Below are 19,743 nucleotides of genomic sequence, written 5' to 3'. Positions count from 1 at the left end.
CAAGAACGGGATGGTTTTGTGGACAAGGATGAGTACATTGTGGACATCTTTTTCCCATGAGAACAATTGCCCTAAGACAGACTGGGTTTTGTCTGGGGAGCAGTTCAATGATTTCCCAGATCTGAACAAGGATGGGAAGCTGGACTAGGATGAGATTCACCACTGGATCCTCCCTCAGAACTATGAGCATGCACAGGCTGAGGCCCATCATCTGGTGTATGAGTCAGACGAAAACAAGCATGAGATGCTGTCCAAGGAGGAGATTCTAGACAACTGGACCATGTTTGAGGGAAGCCAAGCCACCAATTATGCGGAAGATCTTATCAAAAATCATGATGAATTTTGAAAGACACTCATCCTCATGTGGCCAACGGTCACAGGCTTCCTGCGGATGTTCTGGGTTATTGCTATATTTGTCAAGTATATAGCAGTTGTGTCCCTAAACAATGAGAAACCTTTCTAAAGCTCGAAAAAATCATACATTGTACCAAACAATAATAGTAGGAGATTTAAACACCCCACTTTCATCAATGGACAGATCAGGGAAACAGAAATTAAACAGAGACATAGAAAGACTAACAGAAGTTATGAAACAAATGGATTTAACATATATTTATAGAAAATTACACCCTAAAACCAAAGGATATACCTTCTTCTCAGCATCTCATGGTACCTTCTACAAAATTGACCATATAATCGGTCACAAAACAGGCCTCAACAGATACAGGAAGATAGAAATAATCCCATGCCTCGTATCAAAAACCCACGGACTAAGGCTGCTGATCAATAACAACAAAAAGTACAGAAAGCCCACATATACATGGAAGTTGAAGTCAATGACAACTTGGTCATTGGAGACATAAGAAAGAAATTAAAGATTTCTTAGAATTTAATGAAAATGAAGGTACAACATACCCAAATTTATAGGACACAATAAAAGCAATGCTAAGAGGAAAACTCACAGCTCTGAGTGCCTGCAAAAAGAAACAGGAGAGAGCATATGTCAGCAGCTTGACAGCACACCAAAAACCTCTAGAAAAAAAATTGAGTAGAAGGCAGGATATAATCAAACTCAGGGCTGAAATGAAACAAGAAGAAACAAAACCGAGTATTAAAAGAATCAGGAAACCCAGGAGCTGGTTCTTTGAGAAAATCAACAAGATAAATAAACACTTAGCCATACTAACCAGAGGTCACAGAGAGTGTATCCAAATTAATAAAATCAGAAATAAAAGGGAGACATCAAAATCTGAAGAAATTAAAAGGATCATCAGTTTCTACTACAAAAACATATATTCAACAAAACTGTAAAATGTGGAGGAAATGGACAATTTTCTATACAGATACCAGGTACAACAGTTAAATCAGGAACAAATAAACCATCCAAACAACCCCATAACTCATAAAGACATAAAAACTGTTATTAAACATCTCCCATCCAAAAACAGCACAGGACCAGATGGATTTAGTGCAGAATTCTATCAGATCTTCATAGAAGACTTCATACCAATACTGTCCAAACTATTCCGCAAAATAGAAACAGACAGAGCACTACCAAATGCCTTCTATGAATCCACAATTACTCTTATACCTAAACCACACAAAGATACAACAAAGATAGAGAAATTCAGACCTATTTGATTTGTGAATATTAATGCAAAAATGCTCAATAAAATTCCTGCAATCTGAATCCAAGAACACATCCAAACAATCATCCATCATGATCAAGTAGGCCTCATGGCAAGGATGCAGGGATGGTTTAATATACGGAAGTCCATCAACGAAATTCATCATATAAACAAAGTCAAAACCACATGATCATTTCATTAGATGCTGAGAAATCATTTGACAAAATTCAATACCCTTTCATTAATAAAGTCCTGGAAAGATCAGGAATTCAAGGCCCATATCTAAATATAGGAAAAGGCACAATACAACCAACCAGTAGGTAATATCAAACTAAACTGAGAAAATTGAAGGAATCCCACTAAAACCAGGGCCTAGACAAGGCTACCCACTCTTTCCCTACTTTTTCCATATGGTACTTAAGGTCCTAGCCATAGCAATCAAACAGTGAAAGTAGGTCAAAGGGATAAAAATTAGAAGGGATGAAGTCAAAACACTAATATTTGAAGATGATATGATAGTATACATAAGCAACACCAAAATCCTACCAGAGAACTACTTAACCTGATCAAAAACTTCAGCAAACTGTCCGAGTATAAAATTAACCCAAACAATTCAGTAGTCTTCCTCTACTCAAAGGGTAAACAGGCTGAGAAAGAAATTAAGGAAATGACACCCTTCAGAATAGTCCCAAATAATATAAAATAACTTGCTGTTACTTGAACCAAGCAAGTAAAAATATCTGTATGACAAGAACTTCAAATCTCTGAAGAAAGAAATCGAAGATCTCAGAAGATGGAAAGATCTCCCATGCTCATAGATTGGCAGGATGAATATGGTAAAAAATGACCATTTTGCCAAAATGAATCTACAGATACAATGCCATCACCAACAATATTCCTACTCAATTCTTTATAAAGGTAGAAAGTGCAATTTGCCGTCATTTGGTATAACATAAAACCCAGGACAGCAAAACTCTACTCAACAATAAAAGACCTTCTGGGGGAATCACCATCTCTGACCTCAAGCAGTATTACAGAGCAATAGTGTGTATGGTATTGGCATACAGACAGGCAGCTCAGGGGAACATAATTGAAGACACAGAAAAGAACCCACACACCTATGCTCATTTGATCTTTGACAAAGGAGGTAAAACATCCAATGGAAGAAAGATAGTATTTGCAACAAATGGTGCTGGTTCAACTGGAGGTCAACATGTAGAAGAATGCAAGTTGACCCATTCTTATTACCCTGTACAAAGCTTAAATCCAATTGGATCAAGGGCCTCCACATCAAACCAGATACACTAAAATTAATAGAAAAAAAGTAGGGAAGAGTCTCGAAAACATGAGCCCTAAGGAAAATTTCCTGAACAAATACCAATGGCTTATGCTTTAAGATCAAGAATCGACAAATGGGACCTCATAAAACTGAAAATCTTCTGTAAGGCAAAGGACAGTGTCATTAGGACAAAAAGGCAACCAACAGATTGGGAAAAAATCTTTACCAATCCTGCTTCTGATGGAGGGTAATATCCAAAGTATACAGAAAACACAAGAAGTTAGAGTACAGAGAGCCAAACACCCCTGTTAATAAATGGGGTTCAGAGCTAAAGAAAACATTCTCAGCTGAGGAATATCGAATACCTGAAAAGCGCCTAAAGAAATGCTCAACATCCTTAGTCATCAGGGAAATGCAAATCAAAACAACCCTAAGAATCCACCTCACACCAGTCAGGATGGCTAAGATCAAAAACTCAGGTGACAACAGAGGCTGGGGAGGACGTGGAGAAAGAGAAACACTCGTCCATTTTTGCTGGGACTGCAAACTGGTACAAGCACTCTGGAAATCAGTCTGAAGGTTCCTCAGAAAATTGGACATTGCACTACCTGAGCACACAGCTATACCTGTCCTGGGCATATACCCAAAAGATTCTCCAACATACAACAACACACATGCTGCACTAAGTTCATCGCAGCCTTATTCATAATAGCCAGAAGCTGGAATGAACCCAGATGCCCTTCAACAGAGGAATGGATTCGAAAAATGTGGTACATCTACACAATGGAGTACCACTCAGCTATCAAAAACAATGCTATGTTCAATTCATAGGCAAATGGAAAGAACTAGAAAATATCATCCACAGTGAGGTAATCCAATCACAGAAAAACACACTTGGTATGCTGTTGGGAGCGATGGCCTTGAATCCCTCCATTATTGATGTTATTATTATGGTGAGCATTAAGTATGACTGGGTTCATGGAAAATCCCCAGCCAGCTGCAGAAGACTAATACAAATGTGGTGGGCAAGATGAATAATCATATGATAACGTGTGACGTTAAGATACCCAATGTCATGACCTGTAACCTTTCTGAAAAACCAACATCCTGCTGACTAATAGATATGACAAACCTGTGACCTTTCTGACATCCTGTCAACATCAGCCGATTCCCTGACCACACGAATATTGTGTCCTTGGCGTGGGTAAATGTTTCTTACTTCTCTCTTCTCTCTGTTACCCATTTTATGGTACAAATTCAGCCTTGGGGAAAAATAAAATTGTCACCTTGATCAGACTCTTCTCTTGGCGTCCTTCTTCACATCTCTTGTCCCTCATTCTCTTCCAGATTCTCAGCACCCCTCATTGACAGTATGCACTCATTGATAAGTGGATATTGACCAAAACCTCAAATTACCCAAGATGCAATCTACAGATCTCAGGAAACTCCAGAAGAAGGATGACCAAAGTGCAGATGCTCCCACTCCTTCTTAAAATGGGGAACAAAAATATACATAGGAGGGGATATGGAGGCCAAATCTAAAGCAGAGACCGAAGGAACAGCCATTCAGAGCCTGCCCCACATGTGGTCCATATATATATACAGCCACCAAAACTAGGTAAGATTGATGAAGCTAAAAAGTGCTTACTGTAAGGGACCGGATATACATCTCCCCTGAGAGACACATCCAGAGCATGTCAAATAAAGAGGTCAGTGCTGGCAGTAAACTGCTGAACTGAGAACAGGACGCCCTTTATGGGAATTAGAGGAAGGATTCAAAGAGCTGAAGGGCTTGCAACCCCATAAGAACAGTCATGCCAACCAAATAAACCACTAGCAAAAGACTATATATGGACTGACCCAGGGGTCCAACTGCATATGTAGGAGAGAATAGCCTTGTTGGGGCACCTGTGGAAGGGGAAGCCCTTGTTCTTAACAAGGTTGGACACTCAGTGCAGGGGAATGTCCGGGAAGGGGTTTCTAAGTGGTGTGGATTGGGGGACCATACATATGGGAGAGGGCACGTGAGGGGGGCTTATGGACCAAAAGCTGGGAAAGGGAATAAGGTTTGAAATGTAAATAAAAAGTATATATCTATTAAAAAATAAAATTTAAAAATATGATAATAATACTAAGAAATAATCAAAAAAAGAAAATGTGAATAAGAAAGAAATTTTAGGATTTGGAAAAAGATGAATGCCAGGTATTTGAAAACTGTATGACCATGGTAAACACTTTAATAACTTGAGTAATTTTTTTACATGTTAATGAACTGCATCTTTTTTTTCAATAGTGAATGGAAATCCAGTCCCTTCCTGGCTGTGAGTCTAGGTATCCAGATGTAGTGGAATTCATTATTTGTTGAGTCCTGAACCTTTGAGTCTGCTTCTAACACAGCTTATGCCAAGGAAACTAGGCCAAGGTGATATCTAAGCCATTGACCAAACTATCTGGACTAACAATCACAGGTGAAATTCCACCTTGTAAATGGGAGGAGAGGAATAAAAGATATCTTTAAGGATTTAAAAAAAAATGAAATGTACCCAAAAAATCCAATAAAAAAGTTTAAAATAGGGGTTGGGGATTTAGCTCAGCGGTAGAGTGCTTGCATAGCGAGCACACGGCCCTGGGTTCGATCCCCAGCTCCGGGAAAAAAAGAAAAAAAAAAAAACAAAGAAAAAGAAAAAAAAGTTTATAATAAAAATAACTTAGGAAATACAAAATACTGGGGTGCCATTCCACAATCATGATGTGTTTATTCTGTGATAGCTTACAGGTTAATTTACTTCTCTATGACTGTTTTCTTATTTCAAAGTAAGAAATGGCATCATCTGTGGAGTGGATGGTGAGAACAAAAGCTTTGGCTAACTTGAATAATCGATCCCTCCAGAGCATATGCTTAACATTCTAAGCACAGGTAAATTTCCTGAGGGGATTAAAAAACAAAATCCAAACATAAAACAGGAACAACAACGATTTAAAAACATTCTGCACGCTGGGTATGAAGGCATGTTACAACTTTAATCAGCTTTGTAGGTATTTCTAATAAACACACAAAGAAACAAAAATCCCATCACAGTCCTAGCAGTTGCATCCAACAAAGAGAGAGCTGTGAGGTAGTGCCTGCTGCTTCTTTCCCCAGATACCCCTGGGCCTCAGGCCTGCATCCAGTGAGCTGGACCAAGAGCAGCCAGGTTGAAATTCCTGCTGCCATGGCAGGATTCTGCAGGAGCATTTCCCTTTCACAACAAGGAACCTGTGTGGAGGAGACCTCTTGGTGAGTCCTCAAGGACTCTAAGTATCTTATTCTACAGGGAGACCCTGCCAGGTCTTTGGCAAGGCCAGCCAGTTGTTTGGGGAATCTCTGGTCCTGTGGCAGAGGACAAGGAATGGCAGAAAGAATGGCAGCTCCACTGAGAGCAAAGGATAACCCTTCTAGGCCTATGACCTCCTAATTAATTTATCTTTTCACCTGATGCCTATTCACATTTTCTTACTATCATACAACTGTGATCTTGATGAGCAGCTGGTCTCTTCTTTTCTTAATCAGTTCTTTGTTGTCACAGACATTTTTAACTTACTCCAGCCCCTGAGAGTTACTCATACCTTCTGTATGCAGTAGGACCCTTGGTGGGACTGTCATCTCAAAATTAGAAGGTTCGGTAATCCAAAAGATTGGACTCCAGTTTACATCAGGCCAGGAAAGAAGTCAGCCATCATTAGTAAAAGAGCAAGGGAAAAATTACATAGGAAAAAGAAGTGGCTTAATCAGTAGAAAAGATCCTCAACTTCTAAGGCCCGCACATCTACACCCCTCTCTTCTGAGCTTTGTATAGTGATGTTGTATAACTCCAGATGGTAGTAAAAGGCAGAGTTCTTCCCAGAAAGGTCAGACATGATTTTCACTCTTACATCTCTGAGGTTGGGTGGCATTATAGCATTCAGGTGGAATTATAACACCTAGGATAAGAAGACAGAATCCACATATCACAATGCCAAATGGACTCCCTCCAGAACTTATCGACCCATTGACAAAACCACTGTCTCTTGTGTACCATCTGGATGAAGTACCAAGTTCACAGACAGTTCTTCAGAAACTTCTCAAAGCCAGCAAACTGGAGCATGAAGAAAGCCAAGTCCAAGGCATTCAAAACCAGCATCCTCACGAATGCACCCAGGAAAGGCTTTGTTAAAAGAAGGGAGGTACTGAGACAGTTGGCCCTCATACACTCAGAGAAGACTGTGCCAGGAGAATTGGGGAAGGATTGTGGGAGAGTAATCAGGTATCAGTAGTCAAGAAAAAGAAAAAAAATATAAATAGAAATAAAAAAAGGTCTTTAACAAAATGGGACATAATGTATTGCTGAACTAACTCTACTCTGTTTACACTTGCACATGCTTTAACATCTACAGTCATTTACATATACTATGTATACAGCAAAGATTAATGTAGCAGAGAACAGGCAGATCAAAGATCCATTGTTCCCTCACATCTATGTGGCTCTGCTTCCCTTTATCAGGACTGTGGAGGCCTCTGCTCATCCAGGTCTCAGGGCTCAACCAAAATGCAGTCCCCTATGATCTCTGGCCAAGTGCTCTTCTGTTCCCAGTAGAACTCTGCCTCAGGCTGCAGAGGCACTGAAGGGTTCACCTTCAAGGTACAACCACTCTTTCAGTCTTTCCAGGCTCTCTGTTACTCAACTGGAGGCTTCAGCAGAGGCCTTTCATCTCAATAACAGAAGCTTACCTGATCCAAAACATTGGGAAGCCATCCTACACTCCTGATTGGCTGGTTACCTGAGACCAAACAACATAGCTCTCTTCTGTATGCCTGTTTTCCTGATTTGAAAGTAAATATTGTGTTCATCTGTGGTGTTATGGTAAGAAAAAATCCTTAACATGAATAACAGGACCATGCAGAGCATGGCTTTACATTCTATGTACAAATTGAATAGCTAGATGGAATTACCAAAGAAAACAATAAGAATCCTAACAACAATTACAGAAATAATGAAATGAAATAAAACAAAAACAAAAGCAAAAACAACAATACTTTGTGGGTGCTGGAATTTAAGGCACGTATTAATTTTGACCAGCTTTGTAGGTATTTCCAATAAAAAGCAAACAAACAAACAAACAGCCTTATTAAAAGTGCTGCAGGTGCAGGAGAGAAAGCTGGGAGATGTCCCGTGCTGCTGCCCCCATGCTGTGATTCTGCAGCAACAACTTCCTTGGGAATAGGAACCTGTATGCAGTGGGATCCCTTGCTGGGCCTGTCATCTCAAAAAGAGGGGCTTCCCTAATCCCAAACCTTGGAATCCAGTTGACTTCAGGCCAGGAATGAAGTCAACCATCATTAGGGAAAGAGCAAGGGAAAAATTACATAGGAAAAAATATGTGCCTTAATCAGAAATGATCCTCAACTTCTAAGGCCTCCACAATCTCCACCCCTCTCTTCTGAGCTGTGCATAGTGATGTTGTATAGCTCCAGATGGTAGTAAAAGGCAGAGTTCTTCCCAGAAAAGTCATACATGATTTTCACCCTGACATCTGTGAGGTGAGGTGGCATCGTATCACAGAGTCAGCACACCCGGGATAAGGACACAGAAGGCACAGATGACAATGCCAAATGGACTCCCTCCTGAACTTATGGACCCATTAAAATTGAGGTTTAGCCTAACCTTAGGCCATTCCACTCCCTGCCCATCCACCTGATTTTTATGTTTGCTCTGAGTAAAATATCAGCATGTAGCCCCAAATATCCTCAGGATTGGACTTGGAAATTCAGGAAGAACGATATTGGAGAAGGGATGGCTATGTGGTTACAATGTGGTAACACAAGGTCCAGGTTGACGTTTGCTCGCTGATGTCCGATTTCACTGTCTTGTTATATTTGAGAAAGGGAGGATGTCCAACTTAATATATAAAAGGTACAGAAATTTATTATTTTATATATGCCCTGTAGTTGATCCCTATGTTTCAAGAAAAAAGGAGTTTTTATTCTAAAAAAATAAGATAATAGACCATTGATTTTGTGAAATACATGGATATGTAAATAAAAACAATGTCAACTGTCAAGACTGCACAGTAAGCAAATATTTCCAGGTTTTATACACTCAGAGGTCTAGAAGAAACATATTGGCCTCCATAAAAAGGAAAACCTTAGGAATCGAAATGTGTGTCACATGCATTGTCTCGAGTAGTAGATTTACTTTTAAGAAAAAACTCCCTCTTCCTTGGTCCCTAGAGATTTGGGTGCTAAGAAAAATCTGTTCTCTCATTCAGGTTGTAAGCAACCCTCCCCAGCAAAAGCACTGTTGAGTTCTAATGATGCACAGAGAAACATCTAGCTTAGCAATAGAGGTTGCCAAATGGTATTCCCAGTGATGTATGAGAGACTGGAGGAAAGGGTCCGCACAGAAATTGATCAATTTTTGGAGAGCTAGTTAGCAGGTAGGTCATAGAACTTCCCAGTGGCATCATCAGTAAGCCCTTCACTGGACAATCTATTGTATCTAAGAGATCCCTAGAATCTTCTGTGATGTCACCAGTGTTGTGGTGACACCAACTGCCTTTGGGATATTCCTTCAGTTCCCTTTGGGTTCACAAACAGGCATGTTTCGCCAGCCGCTCAGGCTATTTCAGAAGGAAAGTGTTGATCAAGGAGAGACCACACCAAGGCTGAAGGAAGATGACCTCCTCTCATCTTCCTTGGAAGGAAGGAAATCATTCTGGGGAAGGCTTGGTGAGTCCTGGGCAGAGTTGGGGAACATCCTCAAGGAGGTATGTTTGAGATGTGCCTTCTAAGATTAGGCCTTACAAGCAGGAGCCTTGGGATTTCTCAAAGGCAAACCAAGAGTCAGGAGTTCCTGATCTTTAATTTGAGAGAAAGCCAGAAAGTGGTAAGCCTTCAGTTTCTTTTCTGGAAGCATTTTAATTGTGAGTGTCAATGCATGGCAGGAGGAGGCACAGTGAGATTAAAAATGTGACCATCCATGGTTGGGACTTGAAGCATTTCTTCCTCTAGATTACTGTAGGTTACATAAGTCTCTGATGGTGAGAACAAGGAAGGATGCACCCTGAGAAATGAATTGAGTTCTCAGACACTTTGGGTGGAACACACATGATTAGAGCCTGATGGTGCTAAGCAGTATGAACTCCAGGATTAACTGAAACACATCTGATATGAGATAACAACGTCCCAGATGTTTATGTATCAGTCAGGTTATACTATTCAGGGTGAGGGGTCCTGTAATAGTGAATGTGGCACGTGTATGCCATTAGAGGTTGGGAAGAGGGACATAGCTTAAGAATCCACCTATAAGGGGGTTGGGGATTTAGCTCAGTGGTAGAGTGCTTGCCTAGGAAGCGCAAGGCCCTGGGTTCGGTCCCCAGCTCCGGAAAAAAAAAAAAAAAGAATCCACCTTTAAGAAAGCTTTTCTGTTCTTTAAGGGATTCACCCAGTCTCTACCATTTCCCCTTCCTCACCTCCTTTTCGGATTCAGAATGATCTTTTCTGCCCATGGGCCACCAAATATGCAAATTCACTTGGGTTTATCTATTTACAGGTTTTGGTAGGAAGGCATCATCCCAAAATGTCATCAGTAAGCAAGAGGAGTGTTTAAAGGAACTGGAGGAACTCAAATTTGAAATCCAGAAGTGTCAATTCGAGAGGGATGAATTTTATCAAATCCTGGACCTTTATATCTATGATGATTGGGACCACAGGTAGTCATTATGGCCAGTAACCTGTTCACTGTCTTGTGCTTTCTCTCTGCTAACCCAAGATTTCCTCTTAGCACAAGAGAGGTTTACCTCTCATCCTGGATTTTAAGGAGATTTGGAAGGCATTTGCTTGTGAGACAAGCTAGGTCCTGTGTGTTTAGGGTCAACCTCTTTTGTACTTGACCCTGAGCTCCTTGGATTAGCATTGGTTCTGTCAACAGCTAGAAGGACCTGGTCACACTTGCTGCCTCTAAGTGAGGGGATGAAATGCCTGCACGTCATCCCTCTTTTCCTCTAATTTTTTTCATTATACACTGATTCTATGGCACCTCCATGCATGTAGTTGGGATTCTGCTTGTGTTTGTATATTGATTGGTATGTAAGTATGTGAAAGTGTTTGTGGGTATTAAGCTCTCGGTCAGGGAGTCTGGGGAGTTTCATGGGATCTTAGGATATGTCTGATGGACAGTTTGCAGGTCATGATAGTGGGGATGCCCACATTGATCAACTGAGCACTTTGCATCTTCTGTTTACTTAGGTGGTAGATAGGACCCTCCTGAGGGAAGGAGGGGTTACAAATCCTCTACCCTGTCAAAGTAGTTATTCCCTCTGGGAATTCATGGAACAATAGGAAACAAGGTTTGAGAATCCCTGTTTTCAAAACAAAAGAAATATCATCACAACTATCTGTTAGACCCAAGCCACTGCAGTACAGTTGGTCTTGGGGGAACCATATCTCCACAGTCTTAGAAAATGTCCATATTTCAAAATAACTCTTTGCTGATTTGCGTAGAAATATTTCCTTGAAAGAATTGTTGTTGGAGTCTCACTGTTGTGTTTTTGCTCTGGTCTTTGTGTTTGCCACATTCTTCCCTCCCCCCACATTTCTTAAATTTCAATTTTTTATTGGGTTTTTTTAATTTACAATTCACTTAATTCTGAAATCCTGAGTTCAGATGGTTAATTTTTCTTGGGCCATGCCCCACAACAGGCTGGATGTCGAATTGCCAATACTTCAATCCGAACATGAGATGAGAATGATGGCTATGCAAATGATGACCAGTTCAATAAGTGAGGCCATGGAGAGGTACAAGGAGCTCATACAAGTGAACAGTTCCTACCGGTGAGTCGCTGACAGAGATGAGAACCCAGCACTAGGCAGGGAATGCTCCTGTCCTGTATGACATTGAACCAAAGTCAGGGCACTGGTTCTGTAGTGTCTGACTTTTAACAAGAAGCCTGCCTCCTGGCAAGGGTCTTATGTTTGTAGCTCTTGGACTCAGTTGTCCTACATGTGAAGGGTATAGAAGACCCTCCAATTGTTATTTTCCCCATTAAGGATCCTCTAGATAGAAAGTTTTGTACCGTGATGGGAATATCAATCAACTCTGAATCTCTAGGACTCTGACAGAAGATTTAAAGATCTGTGATCCATGAGAAACACATGGAAAGATTGTATATCTATTGGGACTTCAATTACCCCTCAGAGGGGATTTACCCACTACGTGAAGATGGTTTTAGCATATCATGGACATATAAGCACCCATATGGACCATTTCTTCTTCCTGGATTTATATAAACCGTCTTAGTGTCAGGATTATCAGAAGTACTTTGATTCATGTTGAATGTGGGTTCTGGATTTGACCTCCTCTAATTGGTGCTAACTTGTATAGTGTGGCTCTGTTCTGGGGATGTCTGGGGATGAGGACCCTTGAAGGGATGATTTGACTTGCAAGAGTGACAGGCAAATAGAAGCTGGCTGGGTTTACCATTTTTTGTTTGTGGTTCAGCATCAGGAACTCCCAGCTTCTGTGTGAGCAAACTCAATTGAAGAACAATATACAGATTTTGCTGAATGAGAAGAGAGAACTGCTGGTGGAGCAGACTGAACGGCCAGCATCCTCTGTGGAGGCAAAGAGGCTCTGTGAAGAGGCCGGAATGAACATCTGTGTCCCCAGTGCAAAGGAACAGCAGGTAGGATTAGGCCTCCAGGTCAGGTTGTCCTCAGGTCTTTCCATAAACATAGACAAACCAATGTAACTGTCTATTGACTGATCCATGTCCTGACCTAGGTCTCATCCAAGTGTTCATTCATGTGATGGTTTACAAGGCTTTCTGTGGAGATAGCCCCTCTTCAGGAAACTGCATGTTTGGAAAGCGAATGTTCCTGCTCTTCGAGAATCTGCAGTTTATTAAGGGAGATGGGTTGATCACATATCACAGCACTACATGCCATGTGTGTGGAGGGTGCTATGTGGGAGCCCCTCTTTAGACTAGAACAGGGCTTTGAGGGATGAAGCAAAAGCCTGGAGCTCATTTTCGTTACAGGGATCTTGTGAGACTCAGGAAGTAAGTAGTTTTCAAGGAGGAGAGGCTGGTGGAAATGGCAAAGAACCGGTTCTCATTGTCATTTGTGGTGGCTTTTGTTCTTCCTCCCCTCTTCTCCCTGTATATGAAGATGGTGTCTTCATGTTTCATAGATCTTGGGTAACTACAGAGCCTGAGGAGCAGCATGTCAGTCCTGTCTTATTTGAGTGCTCCTGGAGAGTTCATATGTGGGCCTTACAATCTGAAGCTGGATAGAAGACCAAGGATGTGGAAAAGGTTTCTCAAAGGCTGAGGGTTGGCATGAGAGATTTGAGACTTCAAGAACAAAGTTACCCATATATACCCCCAATTCTCACCAAGAAAGGTGCATTGCTGTGCTGATCTGCATCTTAGGAAGCATGTGGCGAGGCCAGTTAATGACAAGCAATTTTGTCCAGTCATTATCCAACTTCGTCCTTTAAGCCTAGGTCTCTCAACAAACATGAAGCTTCCTTTTTTTGTGCTGTCCAGCAGTCTTTGCATCACCGGTCCAGTTCCAGGTGGAGCCCTTTCTCTTATTTGTCTCAACACATTCTTAAACCATTCAACTATTTTCAAAATAAGGATTAGATTTCTTCACTTTACCTGAACAGAGGTATCCCCCGGGAAGATTCTTGATTGTCTTATTGGCTTCACCATGATCTTGCATGGAATCCTAGAGTGCATCCCTCTGCTGATATTGCTTTGCTGACTATATCATGGGCATGGCATTCTTTAAGGATAGATTCCCTCTCAATACTGTACACAGTGCTGCATTTCAGAAAAGTCAGGGTATGTTATTTCTTTAGCCTCCTTCTGACTGACATTGAGGTTGTTTTAACATCACATGAACTCTAATGTGATGAAAAGTTCCTGGTAAATGACCATGAGTCCCTGTCTTCTCTGATGGTTCCAAGGTCTTCTATGAAGGAAACAGGGTAGTTTTAGTGAGGGGCCTATGATGAGTCAACATAGAGCTTGATGGAGTCTTTTCCTAGAATCTCTCTCTTGGGAATTTGATGTTGTATTGTTTAGGCTATCTGTGCAGAACATGTAACTTACTAGTAAAACCAACAAGTATCTGCATAGAAAGGTTTCCTGAAGTGGAAATGAGTACAGGCCAGGGCAGCACAGCCTGCTTGAGTCTAAGAGACTTGTACACAGCATAGCTCCCACTAATTCCTCACTCAACAGGAAATGTGCTGCACAAGATCAAAGTTTTCATTTGTGCGTGCAAGTGAGTATCTGTGTATTTCTGTGTGTTTGTGTGTGTTTGTGTTTGCAGTAGTGAATGTGTTTCCCTCTATTTCCAAGTTTCATGAGAAAAGTACTCTAAGAGTTCACTTTACATCCATGAAACATGAAATACAGCTGCCCAGTCATTTGGCATCTCCATCCAGCTCTGTACAGCAAAAGGACACTTAAGGTATTAATTTATTCTGTTTTCAAAAATACCGTAACAGAATTATCTCGTGAAGTCTGGGGGAGGAGTGGGAAATATGTTCAAGTGAGTCGTGTTTCACAGTGGTAACAAATGGTACAGGCCTGGAGCTTTCAGGTCCCTTTTAGTTATGGTGTAAAAGAAGGACAATAAAGTCCTGTAGAAATGCAACCCCCCAAAAAGAGGACACAAAAACACCTGTAAAGTTAGATTTTCAAGTGATTAGGGGTAAAACTACTGGTCTGCATTGAAATCCTTTGGAGCACATCAAAGGAAAGGAGTACAGGGAGGTAAGGGGGGCTTCTCTCTAAAATCCATGAGTTTATGTGGCTTCTCTGTTCTTTGTGAATGGTGAAAGCCCACTGGAAGGGTGTGTCACTCACTGTGTCTTCTCCAAGGTTGCTTTCCACATGGCCTGCTACCATTTCTCTCCAGCTACCTTGGCACACTACAGCTTCCGCTGGGAGTTTGGCTTGGATTTTATTCATTGAGAATTTGAGTTGCTTGGAGTTGTATTGTCATCCAGCAAAAGCCCCATAGCTATGCTGTGGTGCAAGAACAGGGCAGTGTCAGGAGCCCCTTTAGGTGCACAGATAATCTAAAGCGCTCCCCTATGTTATCTGTGTAGCATTCTGCAAGTGCTGTCAATCAACATCATTTTCTCTCCCTTAATTTCAGCCTCAATGGAGTTAGGAGAAATGATGAATTTCAGATGGGTCTGGGAGTGTAAGAACAGGTAGCCCTATGAGAAGCCATGTTCAGAAAGTGGAACAGAAGGTTTAGTTAACCCAGTGATTCCACAACAAGGAGTAGGTGTTGCCATTGCAACTAGGGCACATCAGTGTTGTAGTGGTCCCAGAGTAGCCCTGAAGGAGAATCTATCCAGACATCCATCAGCCAAGGAGTGAAAGTGTACCATAGGGTGGAGCCCTTGCATAGATTCTGATTCAGTCTTAGAAAATCCATGCAAGCTTTTACGTACTTACTCAAAATATCTGTGGCACAATCACATTACAGGGAGAAAAATTGTTGATTTGGATCCTGGTTATGGAGATTTCCTATGATTCAAGCTTTGGGCATGAAGTCACTCAGGCTATGGTAAAGACAGCTCAGGTTAGAAGAAGCTGCACACTTTGGGGAAAGTCTGAAACAGTGAACAAGAACAAGAGTCCAGTACACCACCAACATATGATCCTTTGCTGGGGAACAAGACTGCTCTACACAGCCCTGGGAACTTGCAAAGCAAGATTGTTAATAGGGAAAGAACCCTGAGTCTATGTTGGTTAATGAGAGGACAGCACATCACTGACTGAGCTATCTATAGGCTCTATTCACTATGTACATATCCCACTCAACATTTGTTTTTATGCCTCCAGCGTATACTGGGGAGTCTTTACATTAAGCATTAATGTTCAGGTAGGAACACAGGCTGGAAGAAGCCATTTGAATATCCTTCCCTATATAAATACCCGTTTTGGGTGAATGACCACCTACATGGATTTCAGCCTCAGGCAGCTAAAGAGCTACTCAGAGTATAGTTCTGGTACAGTTCATGTGAATTTTGCCCATGAAACAATATATATGATCCTCTGGATTTCTTGCTATGTTCTACTCCTTTCTTCCTGTGATCTCTCTGGAAAAATTGAGGACATTTTCTCTTCTGTCCTCTCACAAATTGCCTTACACTAGCCATAGACTTACAGGGGTGCTGGTGTGTTTCTACATCACAATCACCTTTAATGTCCGTGTATACGCTGGGAAGATTTGCATGGAGCACATTCTCAGTGATTACAGGATCCATGCAATTCCCATGGATTTGATGTGAGATGGCTTCTCTGTGCATTTGCAGGTACAGTGCTTAAAATGGAACCTAGGCAGGTTCCTTCACTGCAAACATAATCAGAACTTTCACCTCAATTCTAGGCATCTTCTCCAGAAGGCATCCACATGGTATTCTAGGTTGCTCATCCCTCTCTTGAACTCAGATTCAGACATAGGTACAATGTTATTATTCAACATAATATATCTGGACCAGTGGAAAAATACGCTCATTTTTCTCTAAATTCCAATACAGTGTATAGTCCACAGTTCAAATTCTAGCAGTTTTAAAAGCTGAGATACAAATCCAAGAGCAGGTACTCTATGACACTTGGGGATGCAGGGACTGACCTCAGCTGACAGGTCATGCTGGATTGTCCAACTGAATAGAGCTGATGTAAGAGGGAGAGTTGAAAGACTGAACCCCCAGTGAACTGGACTGTGGGGGGGAGGGCAGCAATGGGGGGAGGGTTGGGAGGGGAACACCCATAAGGAATGGGATGGGGGAGGGGGATGTTTGCCCGGAAACCGGGAAAGGGAATAACACTCGAAATGTATATAAGAAATACTCAAGTTAATAAAAAAAAAAAAAAAAAGAGGGAGAGCTGAATTGAAAACCACTCACTAAACCTTTATTCCCTTGCTCTGCTAGGTCTGAAATTCTCCAGGAGAAACTCGAACAAGACACAAACCAGGGCAAGATCTCCCTTGGAGAGAAGTGCTACAGGAGGAGAACTAAGTGTGCACAGCAAATACACCACTATTGCATCTCATCTGTAATGTCCATAGCAATTGTGGACTGCATTTTCCTCCTTTAGTTTTATTTCTTTGGATTGAATAGGCCGTACTTTCACCTCCCCACCCTCCAGCAAGTGTAAACTTTTGGAGGGACTCAGAGAAGTGCTGATGCACATCAATCAAGAGGTGCTGGTCATCCAGAAAGACTGTGCACGTGTAAATGTGTACTTGTCCTGGTGGGTCATCCAGAAGAGTTTCATGGAGATCAGTTCACAACATTGGAAAGACTTTGAGATAAAGTCTGTAATATCATTTCTACTCAGTATTGGATGGCTTTGTTCTTAATACCCCCACTCCAACAAAACAGACCTACTTCCACTCCTCTTGGAAAGATTATTACCATCAGTAACTGTTTGTCTACTGTGTCTCCAAGGAGAGACACAGGCTATAAATCTATTCTGCAGAAGGAGCAGCAAACAATGCTTAGCGCAGCTCCTCTATTTAAAGTGTGCCTGAGTTTTGATTATTTTGGTTATTTGGTTTTCCTCCTATTCATTTGAAGTTTTGTTATTTATGTCTTGTTGTTTTGTTCATTTGGTTTTCTATTTTGATAAGGATATAGACTGTATATATTGACTACCTGCATCTGGTTACTATCATGTAAATTGGATGTATCCTGGTGAAAAAAAAGAGTAATCTCAAACTCTTCACTCTTAAGAACCTTCTTTATTGATCATTAGTGTCAACATCTGAAGTCCCACAGCTATCAGGGAGGGATGGATCTCTGCATTCTCATGGGGACTGGGCATCAAAATCACTTCCCAGTCAGACTGAGATTCAAAGGCAATTATACAGTCACTGTTCACTGTGTTCCAAACTCTGTGAATTTCAACTTCATATTGCATATATTACCCACTGTGTATGCTTACTGTCAAATATATAGTTACCTCTAAATTATACTCTGTGGATGAGAGTGTTGAACAAATTAATGGGATAAACATTAATTTCTCTGTAATATCTCCCAGGACATATAAACGTGGCATAAGGGAGTTTAAAGCAATCAGGAAGCCTGCACCCAAATCCCGTGGTGGAGAGTGCTGAACACCCAGGAATGCAGATACTCCTGATGCCACAGGACAGAAAGCCATTTCTGCCCAACTTTGCCCATATCTCTTGCCCAATATTAATCTGCATGATGCCTCTGGAAACAGGAATATAGGAGCAGTCAGTGGCAGGAACCTGCTTGGTTCAGCCTGGGCCCAGAACCAACCCAGGCCCTGAGCATATTTGAAGAAAACCAGAGGCATACAATTCTGTTTCCTGATTGTGGCTTTTTTTTATTTGAAGTTCTAAACACCATTTTGTTGTTTTTGAATTTTAATTGGATATTTTTCATTATGAATTCAAATGTTATTCCTTCCTTGTTTTCCAGAAATAAGTCTGAATACCATCGCCCTCCCCCTCTTCTATAAAGGTGTTCCGTTCACCATCCATCCACTTTCCCAGCCTAGGCAGGACCAAGGGCTGCTCATTCCATTTGTGCCCAAGAGGACCATCCTCTGATACACATGCAGATGGAGCCATGGCACAGTCCCTGTATAGTGATTGGGTAGTGGTTTAGTCTCTGGGAACTCTGCTTGGCAGGCATGGTTGTTCTTATGGGGTTGTTAGTCCCTTCAGCTCTTCCAATCTTTCTGTAATTCCTCCAACTGAGGTCCAGTTCTCAGTTCAATGGTTTGCTGCTAGCATTCTCCACTGTATTTGACATGCTCTGGCTGTGCCTCTCAGGAGACATCTATATCCAGTTCCTGTCAGCCTGCACCTCTTAGCTTCATCCACCTTATCTAGTTTGAAGGCTGTATGTGTATAGGTCACTCGTGGGGTAGACTCTGAATGGCCATTCCTCCAGGCTCTGTTTTAAACTTTGTCTCCCTATCCCTTCAATAGGGATTCTTCTTCTCTTTTAAAGGAAGAAGTGAAGCATCAGTATTTTGGTCATCCTTCCTGAATTTGATTTGGTCTGTGAATCTTGGGGAATTCCAGCATTTGGGCTAATATCCACTTATCAATGAGTGCATAACATGTGTGTGTTTCTGTGATTGGGTTAACTCACTCAGGATGATATGTTTTAGTTCATTCTATTTGCCTATGAAATTCATGAAGTCATTGTTTTTGATATCGCTGTAGTACTCCATTGTGTAGATGTACCACACTTTCTGTTTCCATTCCTCTGTTGAAGGGCATCTGGGATCTTTTCATTTTCTGACTATTATAAATATGGCCGCTATGAACATAGTGGAGCATGTGCCCTCTTGTATGTTGGAGTATCTTGTGGGAATATGTGCAAGAGAGGTATAACTGGGTCGTCAGCTAGTGCAATGTCTAATTTTCTGAGGAACCTCCAGACTGATATCCAGAATGGTTGTACCAGTCTGCAATCTCACCAACAATGGAGGAGTGTTCCTCTTTCTCATATCCATGCAAGCATCTTCTGTTGCCTGAGTATTTGATCTTAGGCATTCAGACAGTTGTGAGGTGGAATCTCAGGGTTGTTTTGATTTGCATTTGCCTTATAACTAAAGATGTTGAACATTTCTTTTGGTGCATCTCAGCCACTCCATATTCCTCAGCTCTGAATTCTTTGTTTAGCTCTGAACTGCAATTTTTATTAGGGTTATTAGTCTCCCTACAGTCCAACTTCATGAGTTCTTTGTATATTTTGGATATTAGCCCTCTATCAGTTGTAGGATTAGTAAAGGTCTTTTCCC

General features: G+C 41.4%; 1 protein-coding gene across 2 annotated transcripts; it reads left to right on the top strand.

Moving 5' to 3' along the window:
• Positions 1 to 9,458: 9,458 nt before the first annotated feature.
• Positions 9,459 to 17,293, top strand: LOC148003401 (uncharacterized). 2 transcript variants are annotated; one of them, XM_087568606.1, is made up of 5 exons: positions 9,459 to 9,652; positions 10,476 to 10,635; positions 11,624 to 11,755; positions 12,423 to 12,606; positions 16,906 to 17,293. In XM_087568606.1, exons 1-5 carry the CDS (start codon positions 9,523 to 9,525, stop codon positions 17,053 to 17,055), a joined length of 756 nt encoding a protein of 251 aa, XP_087424732.1. In that variant the 5' UTR covers positions 9,459 to 9,522; the 3' UTR covers positions 17,056 to 17,293. The 2 variants fall into 2 exon arrangements, with proteins under 2 accessions (XP_087424732.1, XP_087424733.1); XM_087568607.1 differs by having other exon boundaries at positions 16,890 to 17,293.
• Positions 17,294 to 19,743: the final 2,450 nt, after the last annotated feature.

This window comes from Rattus norvegicus, chromosome 9 (assembly GCF_021556685.1).
Source record: "Rattus norvegicus strain SHRSP/BbbUtx chromosome 9, alternate assembly SHRSP_T2T, whole genome shotgun sequence".
Classification (NCBI taxonomy): domain Eukaryota; kingdom Metazoa; phylum Chordata; class Mammalia; order Rodentia; family Muridae; genus Rattus; species Rattus norvegicus.
The sequence above is the reverse complement of the archived record's forward strand: the minus strand, read 5'-3'. Positions and strand labels throughout refer to the sequence as shown.